This window comes from Psammomys obesus, unplaced genomic scaffold (assembly GCF_907164565.1).
Source record: "Psammomys obesus unplaced genomic scaffold, mPsaObe1.curated_primary_1811, whole genome shotgun sequence".
Classification (NCBI taxonomy): domain Eukaryota; kingdom Metazoa; phylum Chordata; class Mammalia; order Rodentia; family Muridae; genus Psammomys; species Psammomys obesus.
In genome coordinates this window covers 3588377-3600948 of record NW_026595981.1, presented here as the reverse complement: position 1 = coordinate 3600948, position 12572 = coordinate 3588377, and the positions used below count along the sequence as shown (strand labels likewise).

At 55.2% G+C, this 12572-nt stretch overlaps 1 protein-coding gene across 11 annotated transcripts in view; it reads right to left on the bottom strand.

Annotated features, from left to right (window-relative positions):
- The window catches only part of Myo18a (myosin XVIIIA), a 103494-nt gene that overhangs the window by 15294 nt on the left and 75628 nt on the right, over window positions 1-12572 (bottom strand). For all 11 annotated transcript variants that reach the window (XM_055619909.1, XM_055619910.1, XM_055619916.1 and 8 more), the window contains 16 exons: window positions 11207-11335; window positions 10456-10599; window positions 10048-10137; window positions 9792-9911; window positions 9502-9613; window positions 8801-8928; window positions 8388-8542; window positions 6445-6568; window positions 6158-6358; window positions 5567-5677; window positions 5004-5108; window positions 4610-4756; window positions 4074-4187; window positions 2607-2723; window positions 2185-2268; window positions 1607-1744 (listed from right to left, as the gene is read on the bottom strand). In XM_055619909.1, coding sequence (XP_055475884.1) covers window positions 1607-1744; window positions 2185-2268; window positions 2607-2723; window positions 4074-4187; window positions 4610-4756; window positions 5004-5108; window positions 5567-5677; window positions 6158-6358; window positions 6445-6568; window positions 8388-8542; window positions 8801-8928; window positions 9502-9613; window positions 9792-9911; window positions 10048-10137; window positions 10456-10599; window positions 11207-11335 — 2019 coding nt within the window. The remainder of the gene's footprint in view (window positions 1-1606; window positions 1745-2184; window positions 2269-2606; window positions 2724-4073; window positions 4188-4609; window positions 4757-5003; window positions 5109-5566; window positions 5678-6157; window positions 6359-6444; window positions 6569-8387; window positions 8543-8800; window positions 8929-9501; window positions 9614-9791; window positions 9912-10047; window positions 10138-10455; window positions 10600-11206; window positions 11336-12572) is intronic.

Below are 12572 nucleotides of genomic sequence, written 5' to 3'. Positions count from 1 at the left end.
TGGAGCAGGCAATCTGGATGAGGAAGGGCTGTGGTTACTGCTATTACTGCCGAGACTCGGTCAGCTCTGGGCAGAGGCTGGCCTGTCATGTAAGTGTCTCCACGGTCATCAGGGCTTTTTCAGAGATGCTGAACTCAGAAGTTCCCAAAGCTCCAGCCAGTGTTGAGGTAACTGGCTCTCCTGAGAGTGCCTGACTGAAAGAGCCAGGCAGGGCTATCTCTCTCGGCCTCATGAGTATGTCTCCTTCAGAAACAAGAACATGTTTTCCCTGCCAGCAGTAGGACGCTAAGCAGGAAATGGTTTGAAGCAGAGGCAGAGTGTGAGGGAGGAGTGGTCAGGGGTCAGGGTAGTTCTACCACTGACTACCCCCGGTCAAGTGACAGGTCCAGGCTAAAGGGTCATTTGAGGTTATTCGTATTTAACTCTGATGAATCCAAAGCACAATATTGCCTTTCTGAGCAGGGTTTCTGAGGACAGCCTGAGAGATAAGTATGGTGACAAGTACCGGAGGCAGAGCTTTCATCCGCCATCAGGGGCTTCCCCTGGCCCCTAGCAGCCACATAAAGCCTTTCCTATATATGATATGGGGATTAAAATGTGATCAACTGCCCTGGAGTCCTGGGGGTAGAAAATAAGCTAAGTCCCTCGAGTTCTCTCTGGTTTTCCATGTTGGGAGTTTTGTCCACACTCTATTCCTATGTCCGGGCTAGTAATGCCCCTGGCTGGCCACCTGCTTCCTCTGCCGACAGAGGGACTGGGGGCGGGGGGGCAACAGAGAAGCCTCCCCTCCCAGCACCAGGAGCATGTTCTCAGGCAGGCCTGATGGTGCTTGGACAGATGTCCAAAGCTCAGAAGGAGAAGAGCTTTGAGGCAAGGCTGCAAGTGGACACTGAGGGATACGGTTCCAATGCCTCTATCTTTCACACAGGGAGGATGGAGCATGCTAGATACAGGAGCCCACAAGAGCTAGGGGCTGGGATGGAGTATGGAGGCGCCACTGCAGAGACGGAGGAACCAAAGCATGATGAAAAAAGGCCAACCAAAAGGGGGTATTAAAAGAAAGACATGGGGGTGAGGAGAGAGATGAAGACATTGGAAGAGAGTAAGAAAGACGTAGGACAGTACTAGACGGAGAAGAAAGGAGAAAAGCAGAGCTGGAAAGGGTGGCAAGAAGTGAGGGAACGAAAGGGAGGGGAGTAATAAGAAAGGAAGGAAGAGGAGCAAGCCATGAGACGAGAACAGACCTCAGCCCTTGGAGCAGTGGTGCCATCCGCTGCATATTTATGACCGTACCAGAGAGTGAGGGAGGGAGACAGGACGGGGAGCTTGTGGCAGAGGAAAATATGAAGACGAAAAGCTAAGCTGCTCTAGTCCCTTGGCAGAAAGCAAGCACGAATACAGAATGTAAAATAGGCAGGCTCTGCGGGCCCTGGAGAGCAGGCCAGGCAGGCGGGAGTGGAGCTCCCACCCTGTCAGCTGGCCTGGCAGCTTGGCAGAGGACTCCGAGGAGCGCCCCTGGCTTGCACAGCCCTTCGGAGCATGCGTGGCTCCAGCCACTGGGGCAGCTTTGCTAGGCTTTCAGCGAAGCCCACGAAGTCAAACCCACCTCCAGACGCTTCACTTGGGTCTTTTCGAACTCCAGGCGTGTCTCCAGCTCCCTGATCTTCGCTTCCTGCCTGCTGACGAGGGACTTGTCCACCATGGACTGCTCCAGGAACTCCACCTGGCTCTGCAGGGCTTGTAGCTGGGGGTGGAGGGAGCGAGAGAAAGGAAGAACTGAGCCCAGAATGAGTCCAGAACGGGGAAGGCAGTGTCAAGTCTGGCCTAGGCAACCTCACTATGGTGACTGGAAGGCTGAGGCAGGGAGAGATACACAGAGGAGGGCGGGAGCAGCCGCAGCCCCCGGCAGAGGCCCCTCCACCTGCCCCTGCACTTGGCACTGGTTTTGCCCTTCTGACAGAAAAAGGAACATTAAGGACCAGAGAAGGAATAGAAATGTGAAGCGAGGCAGCTGAAGTCAAAACATCTGCCATGGTGATGTGGCTGCGAGCCTAGCTCTTCCTGCCAGTCCGCACTGCTCGGTGGCTCACTGATAGCAGAGAGAAACACCCTCCCTACGAGGAGACCAAGGCTCATCCCCAGAGATCCCTGACTCTCACTCCCAAGGGAATCTGTGGTACCCACCTTCTCTTGTAGCTCTTGCTTCTCCTTGTTGGATTCTTCTAACTGAGCTTGGAGATCGTTCATCTGTGCCATGTCCCGGGAGGCCTGGGAAAGGAGGGAGAGAATGGGGAAAAGGCTGCCCCAAAACAGAAATTCAGCCCCTTCCCGTTGAGGGCCACAACACCTAGACTCCCAAGCTATGTCTTTTCAAAGAAGTGTCTAGAGCCAGGTATGGTGGCGCACGCCTTTAGTCCCAGCACCCAGGCAGAGGCAGGCAGATCTCTGAGTTCAAGGCCAGCCTGGTTTACAATGTGAGTTCCAGGACACACACACACACACACACACACACACACACACACACACACACACACACACACACCTAGCTGGGGATCTATGAGGTGGCCCAGAGGATGGTAACTATGATATCATTCCTGGCGGGGTACCTGGGCCACGGCCGCCTTGTGCTTCTTCATCAGCTCATTCATGTCCTCCTGATCCTCTTCCAGCCGGTTCTGAATCTCGTTCTTCTCACGCTGAAGGCGACTCAGCTGCTCTTCCAGCTGGACAGAGGCAGGGGAGACCAGAGGGCATCAGGCCTGTACCTGCAGGCCCTGGGGTAGCAAGTCCAAACCCTCCCCACCCATACCACCTCTCCTAGGTGGGGAGAGTGTAGGGTAGGGAAATGATGGCATGCTGGAGTGGGTTCCAGAGTCAGCAAAGCTACCTGATGAGTTTTGGGCAGGGAGATGAGAGACAGAGTTGTTTCTGTGTGATGGGCAGACCCTGGGCTTCTAGGTGCTAAATGACAGCTGCTTTCTGGCAGCTCTTTCAAGGCTAATGAGAAGGTAAAAATTGTGCCCATAACAAATGACCCATCATCCCTGTATATCAGCCTGACTGGCATGCACTCTGCCCACATCAGGCCTTGGGGAAAAGACCTTTCAAGTTGGTGACATCCCCTGGCTTGGATTTTGTTCACCCTTGGGATGGCCCACTCTTGGGTCATCCAGCTTTCCCAGCCTGGGGGGAGGGGAAGAGACAGCACCAGCAGCTTCAGGAAATGAATGAATCTATTAGCCTGTAATTCCAAACCAAAATGACTGTGTTGGCTCCTTCTCTGCCCCATCCATCTTGTTACTGGGCTGTGGGGAGCTGGGGAAGCCTCCGCCAAGAAATTTATTAACTCAGATTTAAATAAAATGGTAATTTTATAACAGCCTTTTTTAACACAATTAAGGAATTTGAATTACTCACCTGGAAACTGCTGAGGAGCACAAATGTCACAAGATAAATCAAGCCTGTGAGATTGGCATCTCTCAGCAGCAGGGTGACTAGCTAGGGGCCATGAAGCCAACAGCTAAACCCTGCCTCCTTCCCTGCCCCATTCCTGGCCTGAGGAGGTACGTGTAGCTACGTCCCAGGAGTGAATACACAGCCGATGGATGGGCCGTGGGAGAGGTGGGGAATTAAAAGGGAGGCATTAAATAAAAGCTCTAATTAGCTGCCGCTTGGGCTTGTCAGTGGGCTGGGCAGGGGGAGGGAGAGGAAGCCTAGCCATCCTGTCCTCTTATCGGTGCTTCTGCTAATCTCGAGGCACCTGCTTACATCCCTCAGCCACATTAGCTGCCTTTATTTATGATTCCAGGGCCTGCGGCCAAGCTCCCAGAGGCAGGTGGTTAAACAGGGAGCTACGCACCCTGGCTGGCTCCCTCTTCTGCCAGCCCTCCCTCCTCTCAAGACTCTGCTCCGAGTGGGGAGAAAGCAGAGGACAGAGGACGAGAGTTGGGGTCGGGGTGTTTATCCTGCAGGAATCCCTGGCAGGAAAGGACCTGTGTGGGGTGGACACGGCTCCCGTCACGGTTGGACTCTCCCTCAGTCCCCAGCCCTGCCCTGTATACTCTGCCCCTCACCGCGGTCTTGGCTTTGGCGATGTCATCAATCTGCACGTGCAGGTCTTCCATCTCCGCCTCCATGGCTTTCCGTGCTTTTACAGCTGCTGCACAGGTGAACTCTGACTCTTCCAGCTGGACACAGAGCCACCCCAACCCAGGGAAGAAACATCAACCACGCTGTGCAGAACCACTGCCTCACAGGGGAGAAAGGGCTCAGACACTGTCTGCCTCTGCTCCTCCTCCCCCTCCTCGCTCCTCCTCTTTCTTCTTGAAGGTCAGTCAGTCTAGGAGCCACAGCTGTGCTGTGGTGCATACATTGTTTTCTCCTCCAGTAGACAAGAGGCCCTGTCCACACCACCCTAAGGCCTCGTAGCCATGCTGTAGGGCACAGAGACCCTGGGGAATCTGGCTGCTCTGAGTGGCCTGTCATCACATTCCAGCCATCTTCCTTCTCAAGAACGTAAGAGCCAGCAAGAAGAACAAGCAGTAGAAAAGTAATTAAACAAATGCGTTTCCCAGCTGCCCCTGGAACCGGCGGATTCTGAGCAAGGTACCTGGTTCTTGAGCTGGGCGATCTCCCTCTTGCTGGGGGCATTGTTCTTTAAGTGGTCCAGCATGATCTGGGCATCTGCCAGCAGCGCTTTGGTGCGCTTCAGGTCTTTCCGCAGCCGCTTCTCTGATTCGAAGTCCCGCTGGTTCACCTAGGGGGGACACCATCCGGGAAGGCACTGAGCTCCACCACGGAACTTCCGTAAATCTCTCCCACACTGCTAACCCTGTCCACCCTCACACTCTCCTGAAGGAGCAGGGTGCATATCTGGACCGTGTTGGCTAACGAGAAGGGCCTGGGGGATGAAGGATGCCCTCGTCACCCTCTGTGATGTGGTGCCTGCTGCAGAGCACCACCCCATGCCTGGCTCAGTGGAGCAGGGGGCCGTCCCCACGCACCTGGTCACTGAGGGTGGACAGCTTGCTCTCCAGCTCCCGTTTCTCCCGAAGTGCCTTCTGTTTGTCTTCATACTCCTCCTCAAGTTGTACTTCCATCTGCTTTAGCTGCAGAGCCATGGCAACAGAGGCCCATTGTCCTTTTTGTGCATGGCCGGGGTCCCTTCCCATGCTGAGTGTCTCAATCCAGAACAATGGGGCAGGGCAGAGTGTGGGCAACCCAAAGAGGTGCGAGTGCTGGATGGGGACCGCAGGCCACAAGCTTCTACTAGAGCCACAGTAGACACAGAGCGGGCAGGGTGGAGATCTGTCCAGCTCAGTGGCTGACCAAAGGCAGCTCCAGCGGAACACAAGAATGGCCACCACTTGACCCTGTAGGTGAGGCACTACTGCTCTTTAGGGGCCCAAGCTTTCCTACAGACTGAAAGGTGCAGCCCAGGCCAGACCTGAGTCCTGAGAGAAGAGAATACAGGGCCCTAAGGTGGGACAAAACAAAGCCCCTCACTTTAAAGTGCTGATATGGAACAGGCCTGTATACCAGCCTAGGAAGATCGTAGACTCCATACCTTCTTCTGACATGACTGCCGGGCCTCTTCCACCTCCTCATCCCGACTCTCCATCTCCTTGGAATGGGTCTGTCTCATCCTCTCCATCTCCATCTCCAGACGCAGCTTGGCCTGTGGGTTGGCAGTGGGACTAGGTTCCTTTCCCAACAAGGCCCTGCCCGAGGTGCACAGACCACCTCCATCACCGTTCTCTTCACCTGCTCACACTTTGCTCCTGACAGCCAGCTTCGCTAGGGAAGCTGTAGCGTGCCTCCTTACTAAATGCCTTCCCTCCCTGAGCACGGCTTCCTGAACTCACTTGGCTGTTTGGTCACATGCTCGGCTGGCTCCTGGCCCTCTGGTAGCATTATCTTCTCATTCTTTCCTCGCTAGCTTTTGTGAAAAGCTCTATGGCAGCTTAACTGTCCTCACGCTGGGGCTGGCACACATCACGTACTCACTCCGCATTTTATGAGTAGGTGAATGAGTGATTGAGAGAATGAATGAATGAATGAATGGATGGACAATGTGGACTCTGTGCTTCCCTGTGTTAATGATGAGGGTGGCAGAACTTCCTGCTGCACCTGCCCCTCCCTTGGCCACCCTAGGTACCTGCTCCAGCATCTGTATACTGCCCGCCTGTTCATCCAGCTCCTCTTCCTGATCCTTGACCTTGGCTTCCAAGTCCCTGAGCTGTTTCTTGACCTTGGCCAGAGAAGCCTCATCCTTGGACTCTTGTGAAGAAATGTCCTGAAGCTCAGCCTCCAAGGAAACGACCTTCTGGGTGAACCCTGCAATGTCCATGTCTTTTTCCTAGAGCAAAAGGGAAGGTGAGGTTGGCACAGGGCTGTCCCCAGGCCATGGGGGAGATGGAGAAGGAAGGGGCTCAGCCCTGGTACCTCCAGCTGCTGCTTCAAGCTAAAAGCCTCGGCCAGGAGCATGTCCTTCTCCCGCTGGAGTTTCTCCCTCTGCAGCCTCTCCCTCTGGGTCTCCTCATGGGCCTGGGAAAGCTCACTGTCAAACCTGTGGGGGAGCATGGTGGCCTCTTCAGAAGGACAGAGTCTAGGTCTCCGGCACCCTGCGACTAGCAGGAAGAGGTGCCGTAGACAGAGACAAGACAAGCAGGAACGACTCATACAGTCCTAACTTGGGGCCCTGCTGACATGGAACTGGAATTCAGGATTTACAGGTCAGATACTGAGGCCCTGTTGGACGCTCAGTGCTTCATCAAGCAGGCTTCCACACTCTGCTTATGGAGCAGGCAGGAGACAAAATCTCTATATTCTCCAACAGCTCAAAGAATAAGGCGCCAGAGTGAGAGCAGAGCAGCAAAAGGGTGAGTAGAAATGGCATCCAGTTCCTACAGCTCACTCTATGTTCGACCCAGCAAGTGCAGGACAGCTGCTGGCTTCTGCCCTGCGTCTGGTCATTGCCACCCACCTCAGCGGTACCAGAGTCACTACCAGGGCTGGACAGCCTTCCTGCAGGCCCAGCTGGCAATGTGCTCTCAGAGGCCCTCGGGGGCTGGAGAGCTGGCTCAGGGGTTAAGAGCACCTCTGCCCTTCCAGAGGTCCTGAGTTCAGTTCCCAGCAACCACACGGTGCCTCCCGGCCATCTATACTGGGATCTTATGTCCTCTTCTGGCATGCAGGTGTATGTGTAGAGAGAGCATTCATATATATATATATATATATATATATATATATATATATATATATATATATATATATATATAACAAATAAATCTTAAAATAAGAAAAAAAAAAAGAGGCACTCAGTCAGGAGCCTTTGCTCCTCTACTTCCCGTCTTCCATTTCCCGCCCAGTGACTCTAAATGGGAAGCAAATTGCTGAAATCCCTCTTACACCTTCCCCGCATAACTAATCAGGTTCCTGTGGAAACTCCACAGCCCCTTCCCCATCCCACAGCAGAAAAGAAGTAAGAAAACTCCAGGTAGCTGAAACCTAATAAGTTGCCCAGCGGGGAGTGCAGCGACATGGTAACTAGGCCAAGCTGGCACCGTCTTTTTGGGGTGCTCATGAAGGAGAGGTTTCTGCTAAGAATGTCAGTCTTTAGGGACAAGGACAGAGCGGGGTTAGAGAATGAGGGAAGTGGACTGCCTGGCTGTCCTGGCCTTCTGAGCCCCCTGGCTCTCCCCAGAGTAACAGGAAGCAGTTGGCAAGGAAGGTGATGGGAGCTGGGGACACATAAGGTAGGTAAGCCATTACTGGGAGGAGGGGACTCTGTTCTGCCCCTCTCACTGCCGGGGTCATGGGGTGAGGTCACCCTGTAAAGGTAACTGGTACCTCTGTAGAAGCTGGCAGAGGGGATTCAGGCGTTGCTGCTCCCAGGGTGTGTGGGCTCCTCGCACTGCTAATAAAGGCGCCCCATTCCATCCCCAGCCAGGGAAATTAATTTAGATTGGATTTTCTCCTGTGAGGGCTGCCCCCTCCTTCCCGTCATTACCATAATGAGATGGAAGTGGCACGGGAGTTTAATGACATTAGTCAGGAGACTGTGCTTGTATAGTGGAGGTGAGCGAGAGAGCAACTCAGGCGGAGCGGGGGTGTGGGGCAGGAGGGGCAGGAGGGGCAGGAGGGGCAGGAGCAGGGGACCTGTGGTTCTGGCCTTGGCAAAAGCCTGTCCTTTTTGGTTTGGGACAGGTCACATGTACACTTTGAGTGAGGCACGTGTGAACGGAGGCCTGAGCGGCCTTCCAGGTAGACGCGGCCCGACTCCTCCCGAAAGATCAGAACTGAGCCTGTTTCACGCGCGTGCACTAACGGCCATGCGCAGGTCCCGCGGCTCGAAGGCTCTGGGAACCCAGGGCAGGGCCACACACCTCCTCTGCTTCTTCTCCAGCTCGTGGTTCCGGACCTGCTGGCCCTCCAGGTGCAGCTTGGTGTCTTGCAGCTCAGCCGTGAGCCGCTGGCACTTCTTCTTGAGCTGCTGCAGCGCCCGCTGACTCTCATCACTGTCTGCTTGCAGGTCCCCAAGCTAGAGGTGGAGAAAGTATGAGTGCTCCGCGGCCACGGAGAGGCCAGGCGGTGGGGGAAGGATGAGAGCAGGGACGCGTTCAGAATCTAAGATGCGATACCCAAACAGTAGTTCCTAGTTGTCCCTTCAGGACCGGCTAACACACCCTTCCCCTGTTCCTCCCAGGGTCTGCCTGCTGCCTCTGGCTTATCTGCCAAGCAACATGGCACTGAGCCCCAGCCCTCCTCACACAAGCCTCACTGCCCTGGCCAGCCTCACCCGCCTCTCCAGCTGCCTCCTGCTCTGCTGCTCCACCTCCATCTTGTCTTCCAGCTCCTGCTGGAGCCGCTTCCTGGTGAAGTCCACCTCCCGAACAGCTCGCTCGTACTTCAGCCGCCACTCTCCCCCTGCAGGGTAGGGGACAGGCGGCTCCTGAGTTGTTGATGGTCCCCAGGAAGGGGCAGGGGACAGAAGGAGAGGGGCAGGAAGGAGGAGTGAGTGGAGCCAGCCAGAAGGCCTTAGGACTATTTCTGGAGTGATTTCTAGAAGGAACTACCACCAGGACAAAGTCCAGAGAGGGAGACAGGGGGACCTGTGCTATCTTCTCTCTGGAGGCCACCAGGACCACAGCCCCTGTCATTACCATAGTGGCTCAACCCGTTCATTCTCAGCACCTTGACATTGTGGCTTTGAGGGTTTTGTTTGTTTGGGGTTTGAGACAAGATCTCACGTACCCCAGGCTGTTGTCCTTGGGTTTATTATATAGTTGACGACCTTGAACTCTGTCACCTGGGACGACAAGCATGTACCACCATGCCTGGTTTCAGCAACTCTGCTTCCTCATCTATTTATTATTCTTTAGATTAAAATGGCTCACAGAGGGAAGACAAGTCTGGACAGGGTGTGTGATTGATTCCCCAGGGACAGGCATCAGGGCCTGCCACTCAGGCCTCTGCCCGCCTCCTCCACTTCAGACGCACCTGCATCACCGTCATCCACGTCCCCGTTGATCTCGGCGGCCCGAATGAGCCGGGCCTCCATCACCTCCATCTCCATCACTTCCATTTGTTTCTTCAGCGCATCATACTGGGTCTGAAGGGAAGAGCCGGTAAGCCTTCCAAGTCCTCCCCAATGTCCTAAACCACGCAGGCCACACGCTTACCCCAGGCAGACAGAGAAGTCGAGCTAGAAGAGGAGGTGCCAAGCGGATTTGGGGAAGCAGAGTGTGGCAGGCACCAGCCTGCGGTCTTCGCCCTGGCCCTGCCCTCACCTGTAGCTCTTTCATCTCCTTCTCAGCTCGCAGCCGCTCGGCCGTCTCCGCGTCCAGCAGCTGGGAGGCGGACTCTCCTGTGTTGCGTTCATCAGTCAGCTCCGATGTCAGCTCTGAGATCTGGGGTTGGGGGGGGCCGGGCGGGGGGATGGTGTCACCAGCTGAAGCGACTGCTTCACCCAGCCAGGACTCTGGGCTCATGGGCCAGGGCCCTCTGGGGCAGCGGGCCAGTCTGACTGGTGACTGAGTCACTCACCCGGGTCTCCAGCCGGTCACTGTTGAGCCGAAGCTCATTCCGTTCTTTCTCCACCTTCTCGAGTTTGCTGCGCAGCTGCTGGATCTCCTCCTGCAGGGGGCAAGGTACTGTGAGGGGTGAAGACCCCACGTCTGTCCTCCGTGGACACAAAAGGGAGACACATCCCCAACAGGAGAGCCTCCCAGGACTCCTGAGCCTGCACCCTTCTCTGTAAGCAGGGGGTGCCTGCGATTTTACCCTAGGAAGCTACCTAGGGCCCAGGCAGCACTCCAGGGAGACAGCTGCTTGAGGGGCACAGTTCAAAGACACCAGCTCTTCCAACTGCCCCTATGAGCACCCTAGCCCCAGCGCGACCCCTGTGTACACGCAGTCCCTCCCAGGCCCCGGCTAGCCCTGGAGGTCACGCACGTCTTTGTTGCGGATCTGCTCTTCGGACAGCTGGACTTGTATGAGGGGCCGCACGGTGGTGAAGAGCTTCCACCAGGGCCAGTCCTTCACCCCTTTGTTCTTCTTGATGTTCTTCTGCACACAGCGGATGGCCAGGTCCTGGATCTGCAGTTGGGTTTGCCACGTGAGGGACGTTCAGCTCTCCCTGGTGAAGCCGCTTCCCAGCACCAGCACGGCTCCTGGGTCAGCTCCCCGAGACCCCCTGACCCAGGAGCCTTTTCCCGACTACCTGGCCCCCACATTCCTCCACCCCGTCAGAGGACGGGTGGGCAGGGAGCGGTGAGGTACGTGGGGCTCCCACGTCCCACCGTCATTAGGAATAATTTCATCTGCTTTATTTGCTGCCTGATTATTTCCAGCACCCTGGCCTAGCTGTGCTATAAAACCTAATCTTGCTGAAACACAAGAGGCGGCAGTGCTGGCTGTTTTATGGACTTGCTAATAAGAAAAGGAGTCGCTGACACAGCTCCTTAATCTTCATAGAGCAGCCCATGAACCCGAGCCCACCTTTGCCTGGGCCCTGCTTCCCCCCACGCTCCTGCAACACAGCACCCCGGCCAGGGTGCGCGTCCACGTTGCTGGGCACTCAAGCATGCTCCCCACCTCCTTCTCAGACGATGATAACGGCTTGAACTCCCTGGCGTGTATCCCGCATGCCCTCCCACAGATACGCTGTCTTGCCATCAAGGCTGGGATGTCCCTAGAGCAGCACCTTTCTCTTCTTGAAGTGCTGGCGGGTAAGGTAGCCCCTGCAGGCCGCCTGGAACAGGGTCAGGTGCCTGCTGGTTTGCTCGTCTCTCTGCTCCTCCAGCCGTGCCAACGTGCCTGCCCGGAAGAACACCTGTCGGGGAAGCAGTCTGGTAAAAGCCGGAGACTGGGCTGGGACAGCAAAGACAGATGAGGAGCCCGAGGCACAGGCAGCCAGCATAGGGAGCGAACAGGATAGGGAGCGTGGACCTTAGTTCAGGAAGAGCCTGAAAATCTACTTGCCCAAGAGAGGAGGGGAGGTGCTCTAGGAGGGAGGGCCAGGGAGGTGGAAGGCTTTGGGTCTGGAGGAGTGAAGTGGGAAGTCGAACTTCAAAGAGAAATGACAGCAGCTCCAGGCAGAGAAGATACCTGGGGCAAAGAGGAACAGGAAGCCCTCACTGGCCAAACAAGGAGGGGAGGCCCTTCAGCTATATTTGTGACTCTGTCTCTATGTGGGGTGCCATGATCCACTGTAGGGCCCAAGTACAGCTCTAGACACCTGGGATCGGGTGACTGGCATGATGGTGTGTCTGGGTGTGAGAAGAAGATTTGAGATTTTCATGTGGGTTCCCCCACACGAAGAGTGGGGGTGGGGCTTCTGCCCTTCCACCTCCTGCTCAGCTTCATTCCAGCCACCTCCTCTTTCATGTCACCGCCCCACCCCTACCCCCAGGTTTCACACTCTCCTGAAGAAGCCGGTGAGGTGGGCGTGACAGCAACAGACCTGTCATACAGGTTTGGGGGCTGGAAGACAGATGTGCAGGGAACCTGCTGGGCACCCTACACCCAGCTGTTCCTCCCACTCTTTGCTGCCTTATAAGAGAAGCAGAGCAGGAGATGATGACTCTGGTGTCCTTGAGAAGGCAAAGGGGCACTAGGTATATATCCTGGTACAGAGCACAAAAAAATAAAAATAAAAACAAATCTCCCTTTTAGGGCCTGTGAGATGGCTGAGCTGCCAAGCTGAGTTTGGTCCCCAAGACCCACATGGTAGAAGGACAGAACTGAGTGCCTCAGGTTCTCCTGACCATCCATGTGGAATGAACACATTCATAAGCAAACAAGTAAACAAATAATAAATAAATAAAATTTATCTCTAAAAAGAAAGACAGCCTGGAGAGATGCTCAGCAGTTAGGAGTACTACCTGCTCTTCTGGAGGATCTGAATTTGGTTTGAAGCACCCATATCAGGTGACTCACAGTTAATCCAGTTCCAGGGGGGTCTGATGCCCTCTTCTGGCCGATGTGAGGCTCTTCATACACATGGCATAAACTGTACACGTGCACACGCATACACACACACACACACACACACACACGTAAACAATAAA